The sequence below is a fragment of the Simochromis diagramma genome, unplaced genomic scaffold (genome assembly GCF_900408965.1).
Source record: "Simochromis diagramma unplaced genomic scaffold, fSimDia1.1 OVJJ01000481.1, whole genome shotgun sequence".
Taxonomy (NCBI): domain Eukaryota; kingdom Metazoa; phylum Chordata; class Actinopteri; order Cichliformes; family Cichlidae; genus Simochromis; species Simochromis diagramma.
In genome coordinates, this window is record NW_024386898.1 from 1,135,642 (window position 1) to 1,160,073 (window position 24,432).

The 24,432-nt window shown below is 39.8% G+C and overlaps 2 protein-coding genes across 4 annotated transcripts in view; both read left to right on the forward strand.

Moving 5' to 3' along the window:
• Window positions 1-2,542, forward strand: part of LOC120735187 (double-stranded RNA-specific adenosine deaminase-like) — a 49,350-nt gene extending 46,808 nt beyond the window's left edge. For both annotated transcript variants that reach the window (XM_040034378.1, XM_040034377.1), the window contains exons 13-17: window positions 828-991; window positions 1,116-1,248; window positions 1,333-1,400; window positions 1,504-1,599; window positions 1,826-2,542. In XM_040034378.1, the coding sequence (XP_039890312.1) occupies window positions 828-991; window positions 1,116-1,248; window positions 1,333-1,400; window positions 1,504-1,585 (447 nt within the window). In that variant the 3' untranslated portion in view covers window positions 1,586-1,599; window positions 1,826-2,542. The remainder of the gene's footprint in view (window positions 1-827; window positions 992-1,115; window positions 1,249-1,332; window positions 1,401-1,503; window positions 1,600-1,825) is intronic.
• The window catches only part of LOC120735184 (interferon-induced, double-stranded RNA-activated protein kinase-like), a 109,570-nt gene that overhangs the window by 81,887 nt on the left and 3,251 nt on the right, over window positions 1-24,432 (forward strand). Inside the window, exons 21-22 of one of the 2 annotated variants that reach the window (XM_040034371.1) lie at window positions 18,359-18,502; window positions 18,608-19,386. In XM_040034371.1, the coding sequence (XP_039890305.1) occupies window positions 18,359-18,502; window positions 18,608-18,688 (225 nt within the window). In that variant the 3' untranslated portion in view covers window positions 18,689-19,386. Of the gene's footprint in view, window positions 1-18,358; window positions 18,503-18,607; window positions 19,387-24,432 lie in introns of those variants that run through there. The other variant, XM_040034370.1, reaches the window with a different exon arrangement.

Genomic DNA, 24,432 nt, shown 5'->3' on the forward strand with positions numbered 1-24,432 from the left:
CAGTCGTGCATCAGCAGAGTGAAGAGAAGGGGGCTGACCACACATCCTTAAGGAACCCCAGTGTTCAGTGTTTTAGTGCTGGAAGTGTTGCTGCCGACCCGTACTGTCTGCTGCCTTCCTGTCAGGAAACCAAGCAGCCAGTTACACAGCGAGGTGGTGATGCCCAGCAGATCCAGTTTGTGAATGAGTTTCTGGGGAATGTTGAATGCTGAACTGAAGTCTATGAACAGCATTGTAATGTATGAGTCTTTAGTGTCCAGATGTGTGAGGGCTGAGTGAAGGGCAGATGAAATTGCATCATCGGTCAAGTGGTTTGACCGGTATGTGAACTGGTATGGATCCAGGTTGGGGGGAAGAGAGGTCTTGATTTGATGCATGAGTAACCTTTCAAAGCACTTCATAATGATGGAGGCGAGTGCGACAGGATGGTGGTCGTTAAAGACAACTTCTTTGGTACAGGAATGATGGTGGAGGCTTTGAGGCAACCACAACCTGGCTCAGTGATGTATTAAAGATGTCTGTGAGATCTGCAGCACAGTCTCTCAGTGCTTGTCCAGGGATGTTACCAGGACCAGGGGCTTTGTGGGTATTGATCCCGCCAAGGGATCTCCTCATACTGTCTGGGGATAGTGTCACCACCCAGTTGTTGGAGGGGGGAGTCTTCTGTGCAGGGGTGGAGAGAGAGGCTTCTGTGCAGGGGTGTAGCTCTGTGCCTCAAAGTGAGCGAAGAATTGGTTTAGTCTTGCCTAACTAGAACATGCTTGAGAGAAATGAAAAACCAACCTGGGGCAATTGTCTCTCTGATGTATTTCTTGGTATCTTGACAGAGAAACAATGCAGCAGAAGCTTCAGTTCAGACGGTTCCTAGCTCTGAGGACACCAGCTTTACAGAGACAGATTTCAAAAGTCTTGTCAACCGCTATTGTCAGAAAAGAAAACGTTCCCATTCATATGTTGAAGTGAAGAAAGATGGCCCGTCTCACGTTCCTCAGTGAGTATACGCCAAACTCTGTCCTTTCAGTTGAATCTTCAGACACCAACACCGGACTGATGTTCAACAATATTAAAACTGTCAATGTAATGATCTAAAACATTCCCATTTTTTCACAACACAGTTTTTTCTACAAATTAAAAATTGACGACAAGGAATATCCTGTGGGTGAAGGGAATAGCATCAAGGAAGCCCAACAGAAAGCAGCAGAGTTAGCCTGCTCTGCTCTTCAGGAACAGCCAGACTGGGACATCAAGGTATTTTCATATATTTCATCTTAATTAAATGCTTCCCTTTGGAGGAAATATGCATAAAATAAAGGATTTTGCTGTGTGTTTTAGGTGTCCATCAGGCCAACAGCATCGGAAGATGGTGCTCCACCTGAATCCTTAGCCTCTTCAGTTACACAGTAAGGCACTTACTGACACCAGGACAGTATTATAACTATATAAAAATCCTTGCAGCACTGTGTACAGTGCAGGCTATGAAGTAATTGTATCATCTTCTTCTAGGAACAACAGTGAATCATCTTCACAAAACACCAGATTTGGCCTGACGTCAAAAGGCAGAGGTTCCTCGAAGAGTTTTCAGTGACTTTTACCAAAGAGGTAAATTACCATATTCATACTGTGCTTAAATTTCGACAGGATGGTCATCAGCAGAGTAGTGCTAAAACTTAGATTAATTGGTTTACTCAGTTATAAAAGGTCTTGTTTGATCGCTGAGTTATCTGGACACAACATATACATTTTTTAAAATATATTTATTATTTATCAGAGGTTTCACTGCACAAGACATTACACATACACCGTGTTTTTTCTTGTTTTTAAACAGAAGCAAATTATTAACTCATTGCTGTCTGAGAAACCAGAAGACCGACCTGATGCAAGTGCCGTAAAGGAAAAGCTTGAGGAGTGGACTCAGATATTCAGCACACAAAAAGCATCTCGCCAGGAAAATCAAACTGTCTGATAGTCACAAGAGAAAAGTTGCAAAAGTCACAGGAGCCTTTCCAAATCTGTCTTGTTGCATCTGCTTAATGAAATGATTTGATGTACTGTGTAATATTATGTTGGGTAACTGTTAACGTGCAAAGTTAATATATGGAAGAGATCACATCATGAATCCCGGCTATTTCAGGGAAGTTTGTATTGAATTTGGAAATGAAATGTGAAATCATGATTTTAAAATCTAACTATTCAAATCAGTTTCCCGGTGTAGGTCGTCACTTTGTAACTGTTGTTAACCTGCTGCTGTCCTGAGGAGGAGGAACTGTGATGCTACGTGTACTTCTGATGGATTCATGTTGAATGTCAGAGATGAAAAACAAAGCACACTCCATGTGGCTCAATTTTAGAAACTTTCCTAAATGTTTTCAATCATTTTTAACCCATGAAATACAGTTTAACACATTTTTCTTCCATTTTTTCTTTTGTTTATTTTAATCTGATTGATTGCAATATCAGTCAGCTACGTGTGACTTGGAACAGCAGGAGAAAGGTCATTAATACTGTACTAGAGGGAATAAAATAATGAAGGGTGTATAAGAAACTGAACTGGTAAATGTCTCTCATTTAGCTCTGATTTTTCTTGCAGAAGCACTTGGTATATAATAATCAGTGTTGGGCAAGTTACTTTGAAAAAGCACTTAATTATAGTTACTAGTTCTTTAAAAAAGTAAGTGAGTTAGTAACTGAGTTACAATATTCTAAAAGTAATTAATTACTTGAAAAGTAACTATTGCGTTACTTTAAAAAACGTTTAACCCTCTGGGGCCCAGGGTATAATTGGCCATTTTTAACTACTTTTGATTTTCCCTCCACATTTTACCTTTAAAAACTATTTACTTTGCCTTGTTTGGTATCATCCTTTCAGCAGAACCTCATATGTCTATATTTACAGTTATGTTTTCATTTTGACATACTGTAGTAACACAATTGATCTAAAATCAGACAAAAACATAAAATCAGAGTAGAAAAAGTTATATTTTTTACTGTAACAACCACAAACATGTTTAATGAATCATATTTCATAACTTTAAATGCAAATATAAATTGTCAATTTTAAAATCATATGCACAAGTTTTGCAAACAACAAAGTTATTTGCATCCATTTAACTTTTACCTTGACTTTTTAAATAATCATTTCAAACTATTTACAGAACAATCCGCTGTTCTGCATTCAGTAAGATGCCACACAAATTATTTGTGCCACTCCAAAAAAGTACTTTCTGTCCACTATAAAGGAGAAAATCACAGCCTGATACCTTCAGGTCTGACAACAGCAGGTGTATCACTCCTGTTTCTACCAGGAGACAGCAGTCACCTCATTGTTCTGACACAGAACACAAAACTATCCACAACACTACACACTAACTACACAACAGGACACATTAACTACACACGCCAAACACGCTAAACGTGACAAATCCCTCACATCTCAAAACTCGCTCTCTCTCTCTTTTTCTGCTGGCTCTTTTTCTCTCGCCGTCACCCCTAAAACTTACCGGTTTTTTGTTTTTGTTTTTTTTGCTCATAAGCAGAGAGTGCTTGCTAGTGCTGTCCTTAGACAGTAAACGTGACGAAACTATTGAGGAAAAACGCCGCGTATATATTGTTTATCATGACTCTGGTTTTACGTGACCTATCAACACAATTTAAAAACTGGTATATATCACCTTGTTGCTTTGTCTTGAAGTGGTCATGTGACCGGCTTACCACGACTACTTTATTCTTCCTCAGTCAAACAGCAGCACTCATGCGATTGTTTTGCCCCCTTAGCTCCAGGTGTTGTGCTAGAGAGTGATCGTGATTACGTAGTCAGCTACTTCCGTGCAACTGATATAAGATGCAGTAAGCTGAACACAGCTTCAACCGTCTGTTTGTTGAAAAATAGTAACGGCGTTGTAACGATAGGAATAGTAATTAGTTAGATTACTCGTTACTGAAAAAAGTAACGCTGTACTGTTAGTCCCATCACTGATAATAATTACCAAAGATTTTCGTTTTTGGTATTTAAATAATGAGCAGAGTGGCAGCAAGAATAAACTCAGTCATGCATTTTTGATAACTGGCAATGAGTCACATAACTGCAGAGGAATTTTGACCCATTCTTCAATGCAGTGTTATTTTAATTCAGACACATTGGAGGGTTTTCGACTATGAACGGCCTGTTTAAGATTGTACCACAGCATCTCAGTCGGATTTAAGTCTGGACTTTGACTGGACCACTCCAAAACTTACCTTTTGTTATTTTATGACCATTCAGAGGTGGACTTGCTGGTGTGCTTTGGATGACTGTCCCATTGCACAATCCAAATGTGCTTGAGCTTTGGGGCACGAACTGATGGCCAGACATTGTCCTTCAGGATTTACTGATTGTGATGGCCAAACCCATGGTCACACTCTAAAAGTCAGTAACTCTTATGTATTCTTTATTTTTTCATTTAAAATAACACACTTAAGTTTGCACTAAGATTGTTGATTGGTTTAAATACCTTGGTTCTATTTGTAAGCGCGCACATTTATTTTACTTATGTATTCATAACATTCCATTACTTTTGTTTTATTTGTGACTGATCTATTTCTTTTACCTGTTTCTTACCTGCCATCATTCCTGGGAGTTGCCAGAAAAAAGATGGTGGCCAGGGTTTAAAGCAGTTATATACAAAGAGGGGATGGTTGGACTGCACCACCACTTCCTGCTGAAGGGGGAAGAATGTGTATTTTCTTTCATTTAAAAAAAAAGAAGCTTTTGTATTTAACTAAATATTTGAGTTTAGGTTTAGTGGTTTTGATTTTCTTCTTTGGTGTTTAGGTTATTAACAGACTGCACTGTGCTGCAGTGTGTTTGTTGTTTTTGATTGGTTTTTGTTTAGTTGTGTGTTTTGTCATAGTGGTCTGATCAGCCATTACCCTTGTATTTCATTTCTTGTTTTATGTCCGTTATGTTTGTTTGGATAGTCGTTGAGTTTAACTTCACAGTTCTTTGCCTGAGTTTAGTTTTGTTTCTTTGACCTCTTTTATGAGCTCAAAATCTATTGTTTATTAATATAATATTTCTGGTTAAATAAATGAAAACCCTCTTTTTCTTATAATTCCTGTGATGACTCCTGCTTTTTCAACTCGGTCCATCACACTGAGAGCAGAATTCATGGTTCCATTAGTTACAGCAAGTCGTCCTGGAGCAGCAAAGCAGCCAGACCATCACACAACCACCACAATGTTTGACTAATGTTAAATTTGTTTGATCTTAAATATTTAGTTGTGACAAATATTCAAAACACTGAGAAGTCAGGAAAAGGGCAGATACTTTTTTACACCACTTTATATTTACTCTGGTCAGCAGACAGTAATGAGAGAAACCTTAAAGCCACTTATGGAATATCCTTTCCTTTACCACCCTGATAGCATGATGGAATCACAAACCTATCAATAAAACAGGAAAACTACCGCAGGAATTTCATTTAGCAAGCAGAAGCAAATAAGTAGGTTAATGCCATTCACACCTGGCCTGCAGTCATTAAGATGAGCTCACAGAAACGCCAAAGACCAAAACATAGTGTAATATTCTTGGTTAGACTAGTAGAAGTGATCAGGAAGGAAGGACATGGATCAGGGGCGATTTTAGCCCATTTTTGGGGGTGCTTCAGCACCCCCAAAATGAATCAAAGCACCCCCACAAATTTCTTACTTTTTTTTTTTTTTACAATATTTGCTGTTTGTGTGACACACTACTAAAAATATAAAAAGCATACAGTACTTGGTTTAGATGTAAAATTTTTAACAACAAAAGTATAGAAATCCCCCCCCCCTCCTAAAATGGTTTGTTCCAGCTCGCCTCTCCCCTACTCTGACTCTAGCGCTCTAGTGGCTGAGATGCAGCGAGCGGAGGTGTAAGTGGCATAAAACAGGACATATTAGCTGCATTTAACCTTGAGTTACTCTTTATATAGTTAGGTAGGAGTCAGACCATGTTTCTTTTTAGCTGAAAAACATTACACCCAGATAACCTGCAGTGTTGAAAACGTGTTTTCCGACAATGTTTGCTACCCTACAATCCGTCCTGCTCTGTAGTAAAATCAGCAACATTTCATTGTCCTGTTGCTCCCATTGAAATGTATACAGCCTATTTAAAATCTAAAACTTAAAATTGTTCGTAGCCTACTGTTGTTACCACTGTCCTGTTTTAAATGGATACTAACTGACTGAATGCCCATTAATGCCCATTAACCTTAGAACACCTGTTGTGTGTGTGTGTGTGTGTGTGTGTGTGTGTGTGTGTGTGTGTGTGTGTGTGTGTGTGTGTGTGTGTGTGTGTGTGTGTACAGAGAGACAGCCATGTTCATAATGGATATAAGAAAGTTTTTTCAAAAAAAGGAGCCACATTCAGGTAAAAGTGTAAAATCAAATGATCTGTGAATCAGGAATAATGTTGGATCAGTGTTTCAATATTTATATCTTTTATTAGATGTTCATGTGGTTTGGTTATTTGCCTTTTGGTTGAAAGTGCACTGAGAGAGGACTTTTTGTTAATGATCTTAATAGTATTTTTTCATATTAATGTAATTTTTCATCTAATTGAATACAATCTATTTGTGTATGATTGTCAGTCCAAAGAGGGAGAGAGGAAAGAGGGGAACGTGAGGAGAAAGTACAAGGTTAGGAAGAACCAGGTAAGAAAACAGACAGGGAACAGTGACAGGCACAACAGAAACTGTTAAACTGACAAAGAGAAAAAACCTGATTTTACTCACACAATCTGGAAGTTGTGTCCTCCCTATATTAAAGCTGCTGTACAGAATCTGCAAAACAAACTGGGTTGAAACATTTTGACCCTCTTTAACAACATTCCAACATAACATTATAATTGATTGGGGAGATTAAAATTAATGATATATTTTTATGTGGTTCAGCCACAACTCTACTAAAACCTCAGCCAGTAATAGGTAGGCCAACATTTGGACCGTCCAGTTGTCTGTATGACTGCCGCAGTACATACATCACATTTGCACACTATCAAAGAGTGCCAAACAGCCCTGGTGGAGTGAGGAGCTGTAAAGAGAAGCAGATGCTCTGTTTATATTCTAAAAGTGTTTTAAGCTTGTTTCAAAGATTCTGTACTGCAGCTTTAAATGTTTTCCAAAAGCACACATACACTTATCAGTGTTTCTCACACTTTTTACACTGTGTACCACCTGAAAAAATGTCAAGCTCTCCCAAGTACCACTATGAATGTATGAAACTCATAAATCTTACAACACAAAATTAGTATTATTAAATTACCTGTTATTATTATTAAGCCACCTGTCAGTGGATCACCAGCTTCCTGACAGACAGAGAGCAGCAAGTGAGGCTGGGGGAGATCACCTCTGAAACTCGGTCCCTCAGTATTGGTGCCCCTCAAGGATGTGTCTTCTCACCACTACTGTTCTCCCTCTACACTAACGACTGCACCTCCAAGAACTCGGCTGTTAAACTCCTAAAGTTTGCAGATGACATCACTGTCATTGGCCTCATTCAGGATGGTGATGAGTCTGCATACCGGCAGGAAGTTGAGCGGCTGGTACTCTGGTGCAGTCAGCACAATCTGGAGCTGAACACTCTTAAAACTGTAGAGATGACAGTGGACTTCAGGAGACATCCCTCAACTCTGCTCCCCCTCACCATATCAGACAGCCCTGTGTCGACTGTGGAGATCTTCAAGTTCCTGGGTACAACCATCTCCCAGGACCTGAAGTGGGAGACCAACATCAACGCCATCCTCAAAAAGACCCAGCAGAGGATGTACTTCCTGAGACAACTGGGGAAGTACAGTCTTCCACAGGAGCTGCTGAGCCAGTTCTACACTGCGGTCATTGAGTCTGTCCTGTGCTCCTCCATCACAGTCTGGTATGGAGCAGCCACTAAACAGGACAGGAGCAGACTGCAGCGGACTGTACGGGCAGCAGAAAGGATCATCGGCGCCCCCCTGCCCTCCATCCAGGATCTGTACCTCTCAAGAACCAGGAAACGGGCAGGGAAAATCATCACAGACCCCTCACACCCTGGACACAGACTTTTTGATCTGCTGCCCTCTGGCAGACGGTACAGAAGCCTGCAGACCAGGACCACCCGACATAAGAACAGTTTCTTTCCCCTCGCCATCTCCCTTCTAAACAGTTGACCTGTCACACTGCTCCCACTGCCAGACTGCAACTGCACCTTATGTACATTCTGTAGTATTCATTCCACCTCATTTCATTTTTGTATTTTATGTATATAAGTTTAGATTAGTTATTTATAGTTGGTTTACACAGCTTTGTGTATGTATGTGTAATGTGTGTATATAGACACGTGTGTGTGTGTGTGTGTGTGTGTGTGTGTGTGTGTGTGTGTGTGTGTGTGTGTGTGTGTGTGTGTGTGTGTGTGATTTATATTGCTGTGCTTGAGAGCCACCATCTACCGGAACCAAATTCCCTGTATGTGTCTGCACTTATACTTGGCCAATAAACACGATTCTGATTCTGATTCTGATTCTGATTAGTAAAATTGGCATCTGGAGTAAAGATTTTTTTATACATTTTATACATTCTACCACAGGCAAAGTTGCCTCCATTTTTATAGTTTTTTTAAATTAATATTTTGTAATAATTTATGCTGTTTTGGGAGTGTTTTTGTATGTATCCAAAAAAATGCACTCAGTTTACTTTTTACTCACTATGAGCATCATTCATTATTCTCCGCCAGTAATTAAGGTTAGGATATGTATTTTTTTTTTTTATTCCAATCCATTCTTCTTTTGCAGCATTTAAATAACCTTGATCAGATTTGATGGTTTTGTTACAGACTTTTCAAAAAACTGTTTTGCTTTTCTTTCACAAATGTGGGGATTAAATTGTGTTAAAATGTACAAAACAGTGATGTCATGTTTTGTGACGAGGACCCAGGCACAGAGAGACTTGATGAATTTAAGAATCTTATGATTTAATAAAGAAATTTGCAGACTTGCAGAAATTATGATGACTGATAGCGGAGACAAAGATAACAGACGACGAGGACAGGGAGAAACAGGGGTTCAAATGCACCAAGGAGACATTCAGAGACAACTTGGGACAACTGGAGACATTTAAGGATGCAGGGACTGACAGAGATGGGGAAGAAGTTTCATCGTGATGTGTAAAGTTTATCTTGCCTGGCTAGGCAGCTCTCTGGGTGCTCAGCACCCCCAAAGCTCTGATCCTAGAATCGCCCCTGCTAATAACGATTAGAGGGGTTGTTGACTCCTCCTCGATGCGCGTAAAACAAGACCGTTTTCTTTTAGAGTTTCTGTCTGTAGACAGTTTTCTGCTACTGAGAAAACCTGTTGGAAACGTAGCTCAAAAAATGAAGAAAAACTCTTTACTTTGGTCTGAGAAGGAGTGGCTGCACAGAACCAAAATACCTCATATAGGTGTTTTAATAAAATTAATTAGGGCCAATTTCCAAATACGGGCGCGATGCTTTTTTTCCACTAAGGCTTACTTTACACATATGAGGTGGGCGCACTGTAGATTATAAGCATTAAGAAATACTGATAATGATTAGAGCGGTTTGTTGACTCCTTCGTGACGCGTGATGTGTGTGTGTGTGTGTGTAAAACAAGACCGTTTTCTTTTAGGGATTGTGTCTATTTTCTGCTAATGAAAAAAAATCTGTTGGAAAAGTCTTTCCCACACAATAACGCATCCGAGGGTGATTTAATTGTTTAAGTAAGATCGAGTTCTGAATATGCTCTTTTCACTAAGGGATATTTATTTATTTACACGTACGAGGTGGGCAGTCTGTAGGTTACAAGCAGATAGAAAGTTCTTCTTTTCATCACAAGCGCTTACCTCCACCCCGCTCTATAAAAATGCAATTTGTTGCTAGGCTGATAATCTTAAAGGTTTTTTATTGCGTCTGTAATATAAGAAAGTAAAATACATCCGCTATTGAAAGAAATGGCTCTCTACAGGCAATAGGAAGTCACTCTTTTTTTCATTACAAGCGCTGGTGCAGCTTAAGAAAGTAAAATACATCCGCTATTGTGAAAAGAAATAGTTCTTTACTGAGAAAATGGTTATCAAGATCACATTGTCATAATATTTAAACAGAATTCAAACTATGAGTTTGTCTGTGGAAAACTAACTGCTGCTCTGTCTCTCTATACAGCACTGACTCAACAGAAATCTGCTGCGTCACCCCCATGCCTCAGGAACCCCTCCCTCTCTGATCCCCCCAGGAACCATACCCCTCCTCTCTGTTTTTAATTCTCCTCCCTCCACAGACCCCCCTCCCTCTAAGGGAGAAAACATAAATTTTCCCCCCACCTGTTGTATTTCGTCACACATATGGAATCCGATACACACTTCCGGAGTACCCCCTCCCCTCTCCGGATGCAATTCGTTGCGCTTATGGATCATATTACACACTTCCGGAGTACTTCCGGTGGGGTCAAAAGGTCAAGGCTAGGGTCATCAATCAAATTTGAGGTGTATGGTTACTTTTTTCCCATCCCTGTAGGGTGATGCATCACAAACTAACTTCAATGGCAGATTTGTGCTGTAATGCACCAACACTTTGTTTTGCAGCAGTAGACTTTTTGCATCTTTAAATGCCTTTGCACATTCCATGGTCCAAAACCATTTAGCATCTTTTTCTCAACAGGTTATGCAAAGGCTGAAGAATCGTGGGTGGATTTTCCAGAAATTCACTGGAGTAATTTAGAAGACCCAAGAAAGACTTCAGTTCTGTGACGTTTGTTGGTTCTGGTGCACCACAACTGCTACTTTTTCCTCTAAAGGATGCAGTCCATCTTTCTCAATATGATCTCCCAGGTACTACACACTGCTCTGAAGAAAATGGCACTTGGAAGGCTTCACTCTGATGCCATGCTTCTCCAGATGTGTGAATACTTCCTCCAACCTCTTCAATTGTTTCCTTTCAGATGAAGCAGTGATGAGAATGTCATCCAAAAAGCAGGTCACATGATCCATCCCTTGAAGGATTTGGTCCGTCACAGACTGGAAAAGAGCAGGAGCACTGGAAACACCATAGCTGAGGCGACTGTACTTATAGACACCGTTGTGTGTGTTGATGACCAGATACTTCACTGACTCTTCATCTAATTGTAGCTGCTGATAGGCATGGAAAAGGTCAGGTTTAATGAAAGATCTTCCTCCAGCTAAAGTAGCAAACAAATCTTCAGTATTAGGAAGTGGATATCTCTCCTCTTCAATACACTGGTTGACACTGACTTTGTTTTAGCCAACTGACTGGTTTTACAGGAAAATGAGTGAGATGCGTCTGATAATACTTGTCTGATAACACCGACACTGCTGCACCAGCAACATGGTGGTGTTCTTGTTTCCCAGTGCAACATTCACTGTGTATCCGTTTTCACTGGAGGTGATGGAGTAGACTGAATATACTCCAAAAAGCTCAGCTTCATCATTCCTACTTAAGCATTCATCCTCAGTTTCCACATACTGAGTTTGCTGATTTTTTTTATTTCAACAAGCACGTGCAATGTGTCCTATTTTTGCACAAACATGACACTTTTCACTTTTAAATTTGCACTCATGTGCTGAATGTTTTCCCCTACATCGATAGCATGGTTGCTTTGATCCTGTGTGTTTTTTAGGTCCCTTCCAGATGATTATTTTGTTATTACCCTTAACTTATAATAGGTTGGGAGTATGCTTATGCTGTGAGGCCCCTGCCTCCACGTGATTATGTGAACCAGTGAGCAGGTACGTTTGTCTTCGGACATCATTGATCAGCTGTTCTCCTTGTTACCATCTGGCAGACGTTACAGGAGTCTGTCTGCTCGGACTACAAGACTTAAAAACAGTTTTTACCACCAAGCCATACGACACCTCAACCACAACACTTAAACACACACAACACAGTCCACAGGACGCACTCAGAAGCTACCTTGCAGCTTCACAAGTACTCTGTTTAATCTGCACTGGTCACTCCACTTTATTGTTATTGATATTTATATTTAAAAAGTGCAATACTGTAATTTTCTGCTGCTCATTCCTGTGCAATATCCCATCTGCCCCCCCGTCATATTTCTTTTCAAGATTTTCTTATTTAATCACTAGTGTACATATATTTATATTTATAGATACATATATATTTAGTCATCTTTTCTCTTTTACCACGTCTCTCTAATATTTTGCTCCTTACTATTTTTCTATTTTTTTTATTATTTTATTATATTTTATTCTACTGTACCATGCTGCTGAGTGACTACTGCTCGGCAAACACATTTCATTGCAATGTTGACCCTGTGCTAACTTGCATATGACAAATAAAACTGAAAACTGATCACGTGACTGCTCCGACGAATCAAGTCTCGGCACGTTTCTGACGAAGTGTGTCACGTGAGGAACGGGCCCTCACTAGCCAGCGATCCCGGGAAATTTAGATCTGTGTGTGAGCTCTGCTGTACTACAGGAAGTATTTGTCCGACCAGGGTTTCGCGATTTAAGATGGGCAAGCATAAGTACACAACACGACTGAAAAACTTTGCACGGAGGAACGATTTGAAGCTGGAATATGAGAACGTTTTAGAGAGACCTGGCGAGAAAAGGTGAGCTAAAACCGGATAAATGTGTTCGGCAGCTGCAATGTATTAAAGAGGGTATGCTGCCATATTGTGCATTGGGCCATGCAAGTGCTAAACCAACTACTAAGTCATTGTGGTCTTATATTAGTTTAATAATAGCTATTTGGTTTAACTTGGAATACGCGGGACTCGCTGTGATACACAACGGCTGTGTTGTCGGAGCCCATTACTTCGCACTGTCCCGAAAAATCCTAACAAGTCGTGTTTTGACGTAGTTGACTGTGGCAATGACCTCGCTTATTACATTAATTAACTTGGGACTAAGTTGTTTCTTTTCATAACCAAACCATGTAAAGAGAAAGAGAGAACTTTGAGAAATTAATATAGCCACTACAGTGACCATCAAAACGATGAAAAAGCCTCCGTGGCTTCACATTTCTGCGATCGGCATGATCAAAATTTCGCCCTTCTCTGACAGATTTGTCATGTTGTGCTCGCTCCTGCAACATCATCATCCCCAGAAGTTTCCCCGCGGTTATGTTGCCATGTCCTCACATAGCTCTAGAAACATTCAGTTACCACTTACCGCTATTTCAGGTGACTACCTTATGAAGCTCATAAAGTAATCAAAGCAAAGGGTGGCTATTTTGATGAATCTAAAATATAAAACGTTTTTTGAGTTGTTTCACACTTTTTTTTTTGTTTACTACATAATTCCATATGTGTTCATTCATAGTTTTGATGCCTTCGGTGAGAATCTGCAATGTAAATAGTCATAAAAAATAAAGAAAAACTGTTAAATGAGAAGCTGTGATCAAACTTTTGAGTTGGAGTACATCAGCAATGTTAATTAGAGCTTTTAAAATTCTTTGTCAGAGTCATCATGAGGGCTGTGATCAATGGGCAAAGGTTTCCTGATGGTGAGGGGAAGAACGCTGAAAAAGCAAAGCAGAACGCAGCTCGAAATGCCCTGGAAAGTTTGAATGAGAAGGAAAATCTAATCGTGGAGGTAAGATGGTGCATGTGCCTGTATATGGAACACGTTTCACAAATTTGTTGATCTATTCTTAACAATGATGTCATTTCTGAAAAATCTGTTTTTCTTTCAGGTGAAGAAAAAAGATTCAAATGCGCAACGTTCTCACCTGAAATGCAGAAAAACTCTGTTTGATGGTATATCTGAACGCAAAACTAACGGGGTGAGTAGCAATACATTATAACCTGTGCTGGTTTAAATCAAACACTAACTTGTATGCATGGTGGAGCATGTAACTTGGAGCAAACAGTGGATCTTATTATTACTGTAAATGTTAAGGGGTCAAAATGAAGTACCAGGAAATACTGTCTGACTTGTTAAGATCCAGTGACTACGAAGGCCATTTGAGTCTGAATTTGCACACAAAATTACCTTCCAGTTTACAATGCATGTGTGACCCAGAGGAAGTACTGTTTAGATAGAGAAGAGCCATAGGCATAGAGTCAGTTCACAAAGTTTAATGCTAGTACAAAACAAACGTTTTATACATGTAACAGTAGCACCAAGAAAACAATGAAATTAGTAATATTTAGCTTTTTTTTTTTTTTTTTTTTTTTTTTTTTTTTACAAGCTTTTTTTTTTTTGTAATTCTGAGCATTTTGTAGTCTGTGGTGTTTTGGAAAACTGTAAATGACCAAAAGTAATAACGACAAATAAAAATAAAGTCTTTATTATTGTTATTTCTTTTTTTGCATAAAACTTTCCTACTCCAAATTTGCACACATATTTGTTTGTGCACACTGTTTGTAAATCAGGCCCATTGTCATGTTCAAGAAACCAGTTTTAAATTGGTTTAATCTTTAAGGGGCGTGGCTACCAGTGTGGTCTTCTGCTGCTGTTTCAGAGATGCTCTTCTACCTTTATGCTTATTTGAGTTAATGGTGCTTTCCCTTCAACACAAAGCATTATTGATGTTCTCCCCTGGCATCAGCTAGACCTTTTCAGAGAACTACCACTCACTGGATATCTTCTCGGTTCCTGGCCGTTCTCTGTAAACCATAGATGGTTGTGTAGGAAAATCTCAGTAGATCACTTAAATTATAAGACCGACCATAAATAAATGCATTGAGTTGTTGCCTGCAAATGTAATTAACATAACATACAAAGATTTTAAGGAGGACGATATGGTACAGAAGTTAAAGACTTTCTGCTTGTGTTTCAGGTGTCGCCCTTCGAAGTGTTTCAAGATGGAGCCTCAGCCACGCTGCCCACACCACAGACTGAACCGTAAGTCACAAACTGAAAGCAGTGGTAGATTTGTGAAAATGGTAGACTAGACTGGTACCTGTCCAGGATGTACACTGTCTCTCGCCTTATGACAGCTGGGTTAGGCTCCTGCCCCCCTCAACCCTGATGAGGATTAGCAAAAGAGAGAGAAAGGATGGAGTGTTTACTAATTTACCTCTTTGTTTTCTCCCAGGGATTCCTGTGGCGCTTCATCAGAACCTGTGGCACAGACCTGTAAATCGTCAAAAAACTCCAAGGTTCAGGTCTTGTATTACCTTTCACACTAACAGTGCTATTTTGAGTAAAAACTTTAAAAGCAGCCAGTGTGTCCGAGTGACTCCAAGGTCCAGTCTGAAATCCTCCTAAAAACAAGAAGATCAAAAATTGAGTGAAACCTGAAGAAACTGGCAGTAAAGCTTGACAACACATTTGATGTTTCACGCACACTGTCCTATTTTAAATCGAACGTGATTATTAGAACAAAAACAAGTTCTTTTTCTAACTTCAGTGTTTTACTATGGGAATTGCCTTGGCAGAGCAGGTCAGCCACTAATCAGAAGATCGGTGATCCCACGCTGCCTCCTGGCTGCATGCCAAATATCCTTGGGCAAGATACTAACCCCATGTTTGCCTACTGGTGGTGGTCAGAGGGCCCGGTGGCGCCAGTGTCCGGCAGCCTCGCCTCTGTCAGTGCGCCCCAGGGCAGCTGTGGCTACAACGTAGCTTGCCATTGCCAGTGTGTGAATGAATGACTGAATGTAGTGTAAAGCGCTTTGGGGTCCTTAGGGACTGAATAAGGCGCTATACAAATGCAGGCCATTTGCACCAGCGTGCGTCTGCTCTTATATAACAATCATTAGCTTACAGCTTTATGTGTTTAAGGTATGAGCTAACTAGCAATAAAGACAAGATGATAGTTTATTAAACTTTTAATGAAATTTGCAGATTGTTTCAGTGGAGTTTAATAAACTCAGCCGTCTGCTCCTGACTACCTAAAATATAACAGGACACTGGAGTAAATTCTCGATCATCTCACTCTTCTGTTTAATGTTTATTTAGCTGTGAGAAAACTATAACTTTAATCTCAGCCAAACCGATTTACTCAGAAACTAATAAAACACTGAAAAAAGCCAAACAATAACATTTTTAAATGATCTGAACGACTTACATTCTTGCTTGTAAATATCTTAAGTTTATTTTGTGACCCAGAAAGATTAATATTTAAACTAAGTAGCTGACGCCATTGTTAGAATTGGCTGGGCCACGCTATGAATTCTGGGATGGGTTGGGCCATGAAGGATACACCCGACCCATCCTTCAAATCTGGGGAAATGAAGGCCGCATTTGGAGGAGTCTTCAAGTTTGCACAGCCTTCGTTGTGTCGCTGTAACGTAATCGGCCTACAAATGCGGCCTCCGAAGGATGCGGCCCCTGAATTTGGACACAGCTATGATACCGGAGACTGCTTCTTTTTCTTCTTTCGCGTTTAGTGGCAGCTGGCATCCTTGTACATGCAGTGCTGCCATCTTATGTTTCAGTACGTTATTACACTTTTAAATCCTACTAGTTATTCCTGCATTTTTCAGGATCTTACAAAGCTTCAGACACGTCGACTATTAAATTAGTGGTTGACGATTTTGATAGTAGACGTAATTGTGACAAGTCGACTAATCGTGGCAGCCCTACTGGATTTTTGCATAGTTAACCCTGGCTCAGGCAGTGCTGGAATCTAGTGCCTAAGGTCTGACCTGAGATCCTGTGCTATACCTGGTGTAGTCCTGGAGCGTAGCTTCAGGGGGCTGGTGCAGTTTGGGAATGGGCTATATCTCCCATAGTGAAACACCGAGCAACGGTAGAAAAAGAGCGTTTGGTTACTTAACGTAATCCCTGGTTCTTTGATAACAGTGTTTCACCAGCACTTTCATCCTTTGCTTGGGGACCAAAAGAAATCTACTAAGAATGAGTCAGGAGGGGCACGGCTCGACAGATCTGTCATGGACAGACAGGGTGTCACTGGAGCTTCCATAGTTAGTCACACCAAGGTGATTCCCATAGTGAAACATCTCACTCCATTATCAGAGAATCAGGGATTACGTTAAGTAACCCAACATTGCTATTTATATGCAGTAAATATTGATTTACTTTAATTTACTGTTGCTTTATATTTTCTAGCAAAATCTTCTGTATTTACTCAAATTTGCAGAGCAACAAAAAGCTCATATGAAGCCCAAAATCTGTGAATATCTATTCAGACATGCTACTAAGCTGCAGTTCACAGTATTTTAAAAAAGATACTGTGAACTGCAGCTTAGTAGTTCAATGATGTGAACAATGAAAGTTCATTGATTTAATTCATGCTACATGCTTTGGTGTCTTTTCTTTCTTTCTCTTTTTTTACACTATGCATTCTATTGTATTGTTTTGTCAAGGATATGTTGTGTCCTGAAGAAAAGGATTCAGGAAGCTCCCCCAGTGACATGTCAGCTGAATTAGTAATCTTCAGGTATGGAAAATAAAAATATGTGAATGCAATATAATCAAAATTATCACCTTCTGTTCAACTGCTTTAAGAAATTGATATTTAATAAAAGATTTCTGTCAACAGTCGTTCACAGTTTGACTACGTAGAGAAGCTGGGTAAAGGAGCTTTTGGTCGAGTAGTCAAGGTAAAAGATAAACTGGTGGAAAAGTATTACGCAATAAAGATCATCTGCTGGAACGAGTAAGTGAAGTGTTCTGTAATATTGCATGATTTCACTGCGTGCTTTATTGGTTTATATTGTTACAGTTAGTTATAGTAAAGTTGTATGATTCAGTTTTTTTTCCCCCCTCTTTGAATTAGAAAAGCTCTAAGAGAAGCCATGGCGTTGTCAGACCTCGAGCACCCTAATATCATTAGATACTTCTCGTGTTGGACGGGGTATTCAGGATACCAGTCGGACAGCACTGACGAAAGCTGCAGTACACAGTAAGACTCGTCCACTTGTGAAAGTAATTCTTCGCTTCTTTTGTATCATTTCACTGTTTGATCATTCATCCTGTTTTAGGTCTTCCACTGGTTCACCCAAGAAGTACCTCTACATTCAGATGGAACTGTGTGACACCAGAACACTTCTAGACTGGATAGAAGACTGGTATACGAAGAAATCAAACTCCAAGAGAAGAGAAGAAAGTCTGACCATTGCTCAGCAGATGGTCGGTGGTATCGAATACATTCACTCCAAGAAGCTCATCCACAGAGACCTGAAGGTGAGCCAGACGAAGCAGATAACGGGCTAACCACAGGTAGCGCACAGGTGTGTGTGTGTGTGTGTGTGTGTGTGTGTGTGTGGGTTAAAACCTGACAACAAGGTGTAATGTTCGTATGTGACTTTACGTTTCTAAAATTATTCAGTTTACTCTTTTACCGAAATCCACAGAAACCCAGAGATTCTCACTCGTTACTGTTTATTGCAACACCACACCAACACTCCCACAGCCTCACAGGATGTAACAATTGGTCACATGTTTGCTTTGTTTCATCCGGCTAGCCTGCCAACATCCTGTTTGGGCAGGACACAAAAGTGAAAATCGGAGACTTTGGACTGGTCACTGCTGAGAACGACGATGATGACAAGTCCCCGATCAAGAGAACTGAGGAGCAGGGAACACCATCATACATGGCTCCTGAACAGGTGAGTCCGTCGACATTATTATGCTAATTTCCAGCTGCTCCATTTTATTTTCGGGTTCTACTAGAGTAGCTCTGCATTTTGAAAAAGTATCCTCTCTTCCTGCAGCTTAGTTCAGTTCAGCCTTCACTTCTGATTGGCTGCTCCTTGCAAACAGAATCAACAGCTAGTTGGGGCTTCTGTGCTTAAAGGCAGATCTGTGTGCATGAGATGACCGCATCAGGAATAACCCTGCTCACTGACATCATACAGAGCAAATAATCTGTCTTAATTAATCCTAAAATTGAATTTCTGTCTCAAAGGGATAACTTCTATATTTCGTAATATCATAATAATCATCAGTTTGAATATATCTGTATCATTGTTATTCAAATTTATTCTACTCTTAAGTGGTTTCTGTCACTGAAGCCTTTGATGACTGGATTAGTGAAATGATGGTGACTTCATGAGTACAGGCTGTGTTGTAATAAGTCATGGTGAAGAAGAATTCAGTGTATTGTTTCCTCCACCAAGGAGGTTCTGTTTTTGGTAGCGTTTGCATACGTGTTGTTCTGTCTGTAAACACAACAGCTTTAAAACGTTTGAATTTATTCTGATAAAATTTTGTAGACATGTAGAGTGGAGTCATCTTAACAACCCATTCAAATGTGGCATACATCCACCAAGTTCAAGTTTATGATTTATTGCGATGTATTTAAAAATTTACGAAAAGCCTTGTAACTTAGAAACTATGATTCTTATAAGTGTTTTGTGTATCGTCAACATAAAGTATTGTAAAAAGATTTAAAATAAATCATTCTTGACCTCTGACCTCTCAAAGTTCAATAGAGTGATCGGACGTTCAATTGATGATATTGCCATAGAGCTGTTTCTTGAAACTATGTTTTTATGGACAACCAGTGTTGGGGACTAACGCGTTATTAAGTAACGCGTTACAGTAACTACGTTATTATTGTGGTAACGAGCACGGTAACTAGTTATTATGCCAAAATCAGGAACGCGTTAGTCGTTACTGGGATTTAGATAGGGTTGTTACTCGTTACTTCGTGTGGTGGCTATCGTGGAGTTTCCACAGATTCAGTAACATTAGCAAGTGGTGGAGGCCAGCAGGTGGATGAAGGAAAAGTGACGCAGAAGGAAAAGAGACCCGAGGCGGCCGCCGGTCCAAGTGTGAACTGAACTTCAGGTAAGAAGTTATGACCTGCAGTCTCTCTGGGTCAGATATAAACCAAGTTTAGGTGGAGTTTATTTTCGTTATTCTTACCTTTTCCGTACTGCGTGCTAGCTAGCATGACGGAGTTTCTATACAGCTGGGTGGGTGCTATGAAGTTAATGATGTTGAACTTTATTTTGTTCATAAGTTATTGGAGTTGCCAACCGTCCCGTCTGGTATTCAGAGAAAATATTACGCGTTTCTTATTGAGGTGAAAAGGAACAGTTTGTCCCGTAATTCAGCTACAATGAAAAAGACACAAAGCTGGAGTTATTCTGTGTCTTTACCAGTGTTGCCAACTCCTCAGTAAGGAAAATCGCTATTGGTTGTCCTAAAAGTCGCTAGAAGTCGCTAAATGACGTCATCGCCTAATTTGCATAATTCATCATGCTAATCTAATTGTAACCTACGCTGTTGGAGAGAGAAATAACATCGTGGAAGAGATATAAAGTGAGTAAAAAACGTCCTAAATGCATTTAGAGTTTATTTAGAACTACAAATTAAATTTCTTTTAGCAATTATTGTTTTTTTAATGTCACAATTCCAACCCTGCTCCTTTACCTGTGTGTGTGTGTGTGTGTGTGTGTGTGTGTGTGTGTGTAAGTAGTTTTAAACCTTTTGATCCACAAAACGGCATAAGAGTAAAAGAAGAACTGACTGCGTTACAGCACCCGCTGCTTGTTGAGAGTAAAAGCAATACGCGCTTTCACGTCTTTTTTTTAGCGACTTTCTTTAGAAAAAAAAGTCGCTAAGGGGTCTGAAAACTCGCTAAATATAGCGACAAAGTCGCTAAGTTGGCAACACTGGTCTTTACGCTGCACAGCTGCCTCTTCTTTCATTCTCCCCCTCCCTCTCCTGTTTCTACTTCAATCATGAAAACTGATCAATGATCAGCCGATCGGCTCTCTTGTTTGTTTATCGCCCACTTTGTGCCGAAAGAGGAAACCAGCGGATGTCGCGCTAAACAACAGCAGCACGTTTAAGCTTGATCAGCTATTGTTAGAATTTATTTAATATTAATTTCTAGTATCAGCTGATGTTTGCTGGAGCCACAGCTGCAAAAAAGCTGCTGGTCATGATATCTGTTTGGTTATCTGGTGAGAGGGAAACATGAAGATGAAACCAGGAGATGTCCTTACTGGATCATCAGAGCTGAACAGGTGATGGAGAAACAGGTTTACCTTTTAGGTGACATGAATGAGTTGAAGGGAAGTTATGAACTGTTTCTGAGAGACAAATAACACCAGGATCCTTTTCTAAGTAGCTGACAGCTGGTAACTGTGCAGGTGCGGATCTAGCAAAGTGTTGCCAGGGGGCCAGGTAGGGCATTAACAGCGAGAGGGGGGCACAAAGAAATACTCTTCTTTCTTATTCTCATTTAAAATGTCTAGCTTTTAAAAAATAATTATCTGAATCTTACAACAAACGATTGATAGATATATGCATATATACCATCAAAACAGTATACATCACTGTCACAACAGTGTTTATTTTCATTCAAAGGCTTTAAGATTTTTCCTATAATGGTGGGCCAGTCTCTAGTCAAAATGCCTGGGCCAATTTTCTGTCCCAGTCCAGCTCTGTATGCAGCTCATCTGCAGTCTGGTGTTACCTACATCTTCCTATTCAGAAGGCAGAAGTTCTGAGTACAATCAAAAGCACCACGACTGCAGTTTTTGTGTTGGATGTAAAAGGTGCACATGACGCTGTGACGTAGGCTAGAATCATGGCAGCAGTCAATGACGGTCCAGGCGTGGGATTTCTCTCGTGGAAATATGCACATTATCTTTTCCTTTCTATTGGTAGGTGGCACAGTGCACTTGTGGCAAGTAAGCAAGCTAGAAGACTGGCAAAGTTATGGAAGCAACACATTAACAAGACAATTCTGAGTAAAACCAAAGTTACTTTCCCTAGTAACTAGTTACTTTGAAAGTAACGAGTAACTTGAAGTAACTGAGTTACTTTTGAGAGAAGTAACTAGTAATGTAACTAAGTTACTATTTTAAAGTAACTTACCCAACACTGTGGACAACATATAGGCATATAGGGAATCATGCAATATATTTGCCAAAAGTATTTGCTCCTCTGCCTTGACTCGCATATGAACTTGAGCAATATTCAATTCTTAATCTATAAGATTTGATATGAAGCCATTCTTTGCACCTGGACAAGCAGTGTGTTTATAGGAGTGTGTTTATTGAAAACTGGCTCACATTTACCGCTCTCATCTTTGTATGGGGGTTGAGGTCGGGACTCTGTGCCAGCCAGTCAAGTTCTTCCACACACAACATGCTCATCCATGTCTTAATGGACCTTACTTTGTTCACTGGTGTTGGAACAGGAAGGGTTTATCCCCAAACATTTTCCACAAAGTTGGGACCATAAAATTGTCCGAAGTTTCTCATTATGCTGAAGCATTAGGAGTTCCTTTCACTGGAACAACTTCCTGAAAACCAACCCCACGCCTCCACCAGACTTTATACTTGCCACAGTGCAGCCAGACAAGTACCATTCTCCTGGAAACCACCAAGGTGTGATTCGTCACACCAGAGAACACGTCTCCACTGCTCTAGAGTCCAGTGAAGGCGTATTTTACACCACTGCATCTGACACTTTACATTGTCCCTGGTGATGTAAGGCTTGGATGCAGCTGCTCAGCCATGAAAACTTATTCCATGAAGCCGCATTGATTTTAAGCTAATCTAAAGGCCACATGAAGTTTGGAGTTCTGTAGAAATTGACTCTGCAGAAAGTCAGCAACCTGTGTGCACTGTGTGCGTCAGGATGTGACTGGAACATCTGAATTCAGTGATTTGGATAAGTGGTTTAGTACTTTTGGCAATACAGTGTATAAAGAGATTCTAAATAACACATTACTTGATCTCCGATTCCTTCAAAGTCAAATGAGGTCAGACTTTTATAAAATGTCTTTAAAAATATTTAAAACGTTGCTTAAAATTGTACCGTTTGTTTATACGTTTTCCATTTAGGAAATGATACTGGTATATGTGGCTTCTAAATATCACATTATAGTTTACATCCAAATATGTCACATTTAACCTTTTGACCTCACTTTTGCATTTTACATCTGCATTTCTTTCACAACATATTATATCTTTAAAGAACACGTCAAGAAAAAGATTGAGCTGCTTAGTTAGTTAGAAAATTGTATTATTACATAATTAGCCCGGGGCTCTAATTTCTCAATGATGCAACTAAAAAAAAAATCATCCAGTCATTCGATTAAAAAGAAGAAAAAAAGTCTCTGCTACTCTGAAAGTCTCCATGTAATCAACAACAAACGCACATTATGCCCCTATCGTGGTCTAAACCAATCAGAGATAGTAAGGGAGAGGACCTCTGATTGGTCCTGGTCCAGATATTCCTTTCGGCCTACGTGTGTGTACGTTTGAAAGTTTAGGTGGATAGACGGGTGAGTAGTAGGGCTGGGTTTCAATAGTCGATTTTCCAATTAAAGTGGATTTTAGCTTGAATAACGCGATGTTGATTCATTAAATCCTGAATCAATTTTTAAATATTGTTTTTTGCCAGAAAAGCCAGGAGCTCACAAAACTATTTGAACAACCACCAAACAGATAAAATAGTAAATGAGAGCAAGTAAACAGGTTCCACACAAAGCCATAAACGGAGCGTGGAGCCGACGTATCAGTGAGATGACGGCTTTCTTACCTGATGGCACGAACCCGTCGGGGTTGAAAGTCGTCAGCTCACTGATTCTGAGCAACAAATTTTGTCCCTCTTCGACCAAAATGTACTTAAGAACAGTTTCCAATCTCAAATCTGTTTTCTGTATTATTCGTTTGCTTATTTACCGTTACCGTTGTTTACAGTGCTGTCGGGCGCTGTTTTTCTCTTTTCCCCCAAAATGACCTCTGACCAGAAATCCTTAATTTTGCTGTTTAATACTTTGGTATAATTTCTAAAAAAAAATAAATAAATTGAAACTCTTAGCTTGCAGAATATTTTTAAGGTGGTTATCTGATATAAAAAGTCAGGCCAGGAAAATCCCTTTCATGTTTTCTGTGTTTTATCCTCAGTTACTTTGACACAAAGGCATCTGCTGTGATGCTTACATCCCTGATGAAGTCTCACAAGTGTCAGTACTGATAAATGATCAGATTTATAATATTTCTGACTGAGTCAAAATTGAATTTAATCAAATCAATTATAGAAATCCGTGACAATACCCAGCCCTAGTGAGTAGCCTAAGCTCTACAGAAGTGGATGTATCTGTTGGGTAATGACAAAAGATGAAAAATGATTGAAAACACATTCTATGCCGCGATAAATGCAAGTGTCCCCTCTTCCCACTGCCTTTAAACTGCAGGCAGCAGCGAAACAGGTCGTCAGAGGAGGCTGAGATGATGATTAAGTTTAACATTACCTACAATACTGCCAAAGCACTTTAAGCACAAGCACTTTTTCAGTAACTTATCTTTCTTGTAGAACTGCGCTCCAAAAACAGAACTTTGTGTTGACAAGATTGTTACAAATTAATATTGCCTGTATGGACAGCAACCCCCCCCCCCCCCCCCCCCCAAAAAGTGCACATGTAAAAACTGCAGTGTTAATCGATGTGGTTGAAAAATTTGGGTGTGCCTAACTTTTGTGTTGGTGGACCTAAGAAGAACAAACGTTAGGCGCACAGTGCAACCGTGGGAAAAAAGTTAGTCTAGAGCTCTGTAAGCTCAGGTTATTC